This window comes from Nematolebias whitei, chromosome 16, assembly GCF_014905685.2.
Source record: "Nematolebias whitei isolate Nwh7 chromosome 16, NemWhi1, whole genome shotgun sequence".
Lineage (NCBI taxonomy): Eukaryota > Metazoa > Chordata > Actinopteri > Cyprinodontiformes > Rivulidae > Nematolebias > Nematolebias whitei.
Genome location: NC_056513.1, coordinates 42,320,345 through 42,326,647, shown reverse-complemented (window position 1 = coordinate 42,326,647; position 6,303 = coordinate 42,320,345). Strand labels below are relative to the sequence as shown.

Here is a 6,303-nt window from a genome sequence, read left to right as displayed (position 1 = left end):
TCATATATCCATTATCTATCCATCCATCATCCATCATCATCCACCATACATCATCCATCATCCATCCATTATCCATCCACCATCCATCCATCATCCATGTTTGTCCATACATCATCTGTCCATCAGTCCATCCATCCACCATCATCCATCTATCTGTTTGTCCATTTGTCCATCCATCCATCCATCCATCCATCCATCCCTCCATCCATGATACATTCACCATCCATCATCCATCCACCATCCATCTGTTTGTCCATGCATCATCCATCCATCCATTCATTCATCCATCCATCCATCTAACCATCCATCTATCCATCCATCCATCCATCCATCCATCATCTCTCTGGTTATCTCTAATTCTGGTGTGATGGCAGCTTTCTTAAAACTAGTGTTAACTTGTGCAGAGTCTGTTTTCCTGCCACTAACCTCAGTTCTTGCAGCTCCTCAGTGTCAGGGTGGAGCTTTCCTCTCACACACACTGTTCCTGATCCAGCCTGATGAGGTCTGCTGTACTGAAGAACCTGTGGCTTGGCAGATCTTCGCTGGAATATTTAAGACCTTTGGGTAACAAGTCTACAGTCCTCATCTCTGATAAGAAGCTACTATCCTGTATTCCTTGTGTTTTCACCAGTTCTGATTTACTTAACTGTGGAAGTTCTGTTTCCTCGAGCACCTTCTGGGTTACCTTCCCATGAGATCTACAGCCTGGAACCACTTACCTTAGCACCTTGTTATCTAATTGAGTCAGTCCTTGAGTTTCTGTCCTGCCAGACTCAGCACATCACCTCCTGCCCCATCACGTGTTGGAATCCTTCACCTCCTCAGAGGAAACTGTCTCAAACAAGGAGCGTCATACATGTGTTAACAACAAACTTACCTTCATATATGCTTCCACACAGAATCATCCTGAGCTCCTGCTTCAATTAACACTCACTGTAAATAAAGATCACTAACCTTTTTACATGGTCGTCTCTCATGATGTCTCTGCTCTGGGTATAAAACGGTTCAAATTACAACATCACTGACTGTACGTATATTACAACTGATTAGCTTTTGTAGTCAATCCAAGATGAAGATGGCTGCCAATGATGATTGATACTTCATCATCCATCCTTATACCACCATCCATCCATCCATCCACCATCCATCCATCCATCCATCCATCCATCCATCCACCATCCATCCATCCATCCACCATCCATCCATCCACCCACCCATCCATCTGTTTGTCCATGTGTCCATCCATCCATTTTTCCATCCATCCATCCATCCATCCATCCATCCATCCATCCATCCATCCATCCATCATCCATCCATCCATCCATCCATCCATCCATCCATCCATCTATCTGTTTGTTCATCCATCCAGCCATCCATACATCATTTGTCCATCCATCCATATCCATTCATCTGTTTGTCCATCTCCATCTATCATCCAACTGCTTGTCATTCATCCATCCATCCATCCATCCATCCATCCATCCATCCATCCATCCATCAATCCATCCATCCATCCATCCGTTTGTCCATCCATCCATCTATCCATCCACCCACCCTTCTGTTTGTTCATCCATCCATCGATCCATCAATACAACACAAAATGTCAACAACGTAGTTATTTAAACTGAACAGAGCTCAGTTTTGATGTGGTAGTAGCTGAGAGTCATTCACATAAATGTGACATCTCGCGAGACTGAACAGATGTTATTTTCAAGGGTTGACCACAAACTGCAACAACTCATTTCTCAACCTGATATGATTTTAGTCTAAATTTCATGAAAGGCGGCGGGCGACATGCATTCCCTGAAGGAATCTATGCCTTTAATTTGATGTCTTTGTGTTTGGAAGCCGGACTGAAAATAACCCCCAGCTGTGATGCTCCTCATCATTGGTGCTCATGAGGCTGAGAGGTGGGGGTGGAGGGAGCTGCGGGTGGGGTCTGGCTGGGAGCTCACAGGCTGTGGTGGACTGTGGTCCCTGACTCCTCTGGTTCCTCCAGACCAGCAGCAGACCGCATGTGCGCCCCTGTGGGCCGGTACCGGGACCAGGCTGCAGATGGACGCCGTCCTGCCGGAGGGGGGAGGATGAAAACAGCTCACTGATTTATTTCACATATTTTTGGTATTTTAGCTGCAGCTACATGGGAAGCAGGAGCGGCTCGGCCCTTTCTCTCTCATAGGGAGGGAACCTCCGCGGATAACAGCCCCGATGCTTTTCTCTTCGTGATCCCGTGCAGTCATTATGAACAACGCGCAGGAAATGTCGCCCGACTTCGTGTTGATGCGCCTGGTTTCCGCGGCCGAGGACCGTCTGGACACCGAACACGGGACTGTGGCACTGGGAGGACTGGGGAAGGATGTCCTGGCTCACAGCGGCGGAAAGGCGGCTCTGGACATCGGCCGAGAGCAGCGCGCGGGCCTGGAGCGTCCCGGCGGCCGCGCGAACAAAGGCCGTCCGAGCAGGGCTGCACCTGACACCGGGCTCACGGAGGGCCCGGCCCCGCTCAGCCCCCCCTCACACACACCCAGGGAGGCCCAGGGCTACGAGTTCGCTCCCAGCCCCGGCCTGCGGCCTCAGCTGCTGGTCTTCTCCAACATAATCCACAACGGAGACCTGATTCTGGACTTGGACCGTCTGAATGAGCCGAGGAACGCGCTGGACCAGAACCCGGGCTGCTCCGGTCCAGCTGTCAGCAACAACCCTCTGAGTCTGCAAGGTGTCCGGCAGCACCAGGACCCGCTGGACCAGAGATGGACCGCACATCCTTCAGCACCTGCAGAGACCCGGGGAGCTGCGGAGCCGTGCCACCGGCACCGGATCATCACGGACACATCCGACCCCCTGGCCGTGATCACCGGGGACCGGGAGGGGGCCGTGTTCCAGCTGGCCCGGAGGTTCGGAGAGCTGGGGGTCGGGTCGGTACCCAAGATGCTGTTCAAAGCAGGTGAGCTCCCGCAGTGCTCGTGTCAGAACGCGCACGGACCGGTGGCTGCAGAGCCCGGGGATGACCCGACGGAGACCAGCGACGCTTTGTTGGTGCTGGGAGGACTGGGGAGCGGGGACGTGGACTGCTTGGACATGGACCAGTGTCCAGAGGACGAGGCGGACAACGAGCACGCGCGCCAAGAGTTCTTACTCGCCAGGAAAAGGGAGATAGCTCAGAAAATGTCTGGAGCTTTCTCCATCAGCAGCTTCCAGCTGGAGCTGAGGCGGCGGGTGGAGACCGACCCGGAGCAGGTGTGCCCCTCCGGGAGTAAGACCAAGTCACCCACACCGGTCCAGAGTTCTCCCTGGGCCACGAGCCCGAACCCGAGCCATGCGTCGACGCCCAGAAGGCGCACGGAGAGGTGCGCCAGCGCGCCGCGGACCCCCACGGGCCGCGCTGCGGGCCGGGACCGAACCCTTAATGTTCACGGGAAGTCCAAGAAGGGCTCGTTAAAGTTCCGGCTGAGTAAACTGTTCCGGACTAAAAGCTGCAGCGGCTCCAGCCACATCCTGGACAAGAGGCCCTCGGTGGCGTCCTCAGCCGGGAGTCTGGTGGACGTGGGTCCATCAGGTGCGGAGCAGGACGCGGACAGGTGGGAAGCTTCACTGCTCACACAGGATCATGTCAGCTCTGTAGGTCTAGGTTAGGGGTCTGCACCTGCACATCTGTAGTTTTGACCAAAGGAATTTCATTTCTGTGTTTGTTACAGCAGAAGGTGCTGGTTTCAGCTGATTAATATAAAACGTGAATGAAATGTGTGATGATGACAAGGAGCAAAACAAACCAGTCAGTTTAAAGTTTCACAGAGCAATCCTCAGTAATTCAATTACAATTCAACATTTTGACAAACTGCTGAAGTAAAAAACAAAGTGAGTCATCATCAATACTCTGATTAAAATGAGAAGGAAACAAGTCCCTCTGGATTTAAGACAAGTCACAGTTTATATGTTCACATAAATATTAGGATGGAAGTGGATGAAACCAGATGTTTACATACACTGGAGACCAAACTTTGTTTTTTTCACTGTGTGACATTAAATCAGACTAAACCTTTCCTGCTTTAGGTCAGATTCACAGAATGATGTTTATTTATGGCTAAATGCCCAAATAATTATTCCAACCCCCCCCCCCCCCCCCCAACTCTTTGTTCAGTCACAAGTTAACAGACTCTGAAATTACTCTGCTTTAAATAAATTGGGGAAATCAGATGATGATGTCATGGTTTTAGAAGCTTTTGATTGGTTAACTGACAACATCTGGACACACCTGTGGATGCATTAAGGCTCAAACAGATGTCAAGAAGAGAACTGTTGACCTTCACAACTCTGCTTCTGTCTGTGTCTCTGCTTTTTGTTTATACCCATTACATCATTATTTTATTTTTTATTTTTTAAATTTTATGTTTTCCTTTCGGCTGCTCCCTTCTTCAGAGGTCACCACAGTGAACTAGTCGCACGAAGACTTGGTGATTGTTTTTACGCTGGATGTCCTTCCTGACTCAACCACAGAACACCGAGCTACCACAGCCCTCTGGGTGGAGCAGGGTGCCCAGAGGAGCAGGTGGGGGTTAAAGGCCTTGCTCAAGGGCCCAGAGTGGGGCAAATGAGGGTGGAGGAAGGTGTGGGTGTTTCACCTTTCCCACCATCACAACAGGGGTGGAGGCCTCCGGGTTCAACTGTCCCCCTCTTACAATGCTGTGATTGCTAGTATCACTCAGCCCTCTGTGAACAGTAAACAGCCATCAGGTGCTAATGATCCATTGTTAGGCTGATGGTCCTTCTTGAGCATGTGATCAGCTGGTTTTGGTTGTCAGCAGCAAAACTGGTTGATCCACCCTGAGAAGGTGCTATTTAAGAGACTGAGCTGAATACAGCACCTCAGACTGAGGAAGTCTCTTGGATGAGAGACAAAACGTTTCTACATTTTTTTGCTTTGTTTTGTTTTTTGTTTTTTTGAATGTCCAGAGGACCAGATTGAACTTTTTTGGATTTTTCTACCTAGATTATTGAGCATGCATCAGGATATTTTTTAAGACCTATTGTTAGTATGATTAACTCTGTCACTTACAATGTTTCCAAATATCTGGCGTCTGTACTCATCCCTTTAGTTGGCAGCTCAGAACACCACATACAGAACACCATGGACTTTGTGGACAAGGTGAGGGATGTCATCATGGAGACTGATGAAACAATGGTCTCTTTTGATGTCACATCACTCTTTACGTGCATTCCTGTTGATGATGCAGTAGAGGTGGTCAGTTTAAAATTAAAATCAGACACCACTCTGAGCAGCAGGACCACGCTTTCCACAGAACAACTGTGTCAACTCTTGAAACTGTGCCTGCAGTCAACCTACTTCACATATGGGGAGCAATATTATAGGCAGAAACATGGGTGTGCTATGGGGTCTCCAGTTTCTCCTATTGTTGCCAACCTGTACATGGAGGAGGTAGAAAAGAGAGCCTTGATGTCCTTTTCAGGGACACCACCAAGTCATTGGTTCAGGTATGTTGATGACACCTGGGTTAAAATTAAATCTCAGGAAGTCCAACATTTTACTGACCACATCAACTCTGTGGATAAATACATCAAGTTCACACGAGAAGATGTAAAAAATGGCAAGTTGGCTTTCTTGGACTGTGAGGTCTCAGTCTCTGATAGAGAACATTTGCAAACCGAGGTGTACCGCAAACCCACCCACACAGACGAGTATTTGCAGTTTGACTCCCATCACCCTTTGGAGCACAAGTTAGGAGTCATCAGGACTCTGTATCACAGAGCAGACAGCATCCCCACTAACTCAGGAGCCAGGCAGAAGGAGAAATCCTACACAAAACAGGCTCTAGAGCAATGTGGATATCCTAACTGGGCCTTTCTGAAAGCAGAGAAGAAACCCAAACAGGACTCCAGTCAGCCATCAGGTGAAAAGGAGGAACCCAGACCCAGACCAGTGGTCATTCCATATGTTGAGGGAGTATCAGAGAAACTGAGACGTTTATTTTCTAAACATAACGTCCCAGTGGCTTTTAAACCCCAAAATACATTACGGCAAAGACTGGTTCATCCCAAAGATCCAGTCCCCCGGCACAAACAGAGCAATGTTGTGTATGCTGTTCAGTGTCAGGAGGGTGATCAGTCTTACATCGGGGAAACAAAACAGCCACTGGCCAAAAGGATGGCCCAGCACAGAAGATCAACATCATCAGGCCAGGACTCTGCGGTCTACACTCATCTCCAGGCCAGCGGTCACTCTTTCAAGGATGAAGATGTTCACATCCTGGACAGAGAGGAACGATGGTTTGAGAGAGGAGTAAAGGA

General features: G+C 49.3%; 1 protein-coding gene across 1 annotated transcript in view; it reads left to right on the top strand.

The window, feature by feature from the left end:
- Window positions 1–2,231: 2,231 nt before the first annotated feature.
- socs7 (suppressor of cytokine signaling 7) overlaps window positions 2,232–6,303 on the top strand; it is a 55,807-nt gene continuing 51,735 nt past the window's right edge. The window contains exon 1 of the mRNA XM_037690619.1: window positions 2,232–3,578. Within this exon, the coding sequence (XP_037546547.1) occupies window positions 2,242–3,578 (1,337 nt within the window). The 5' untranslated portion in view covers window positions 2,232–2,241. The remainder of the gene's footprint in view (window positions 3,579–6,303) is intronic.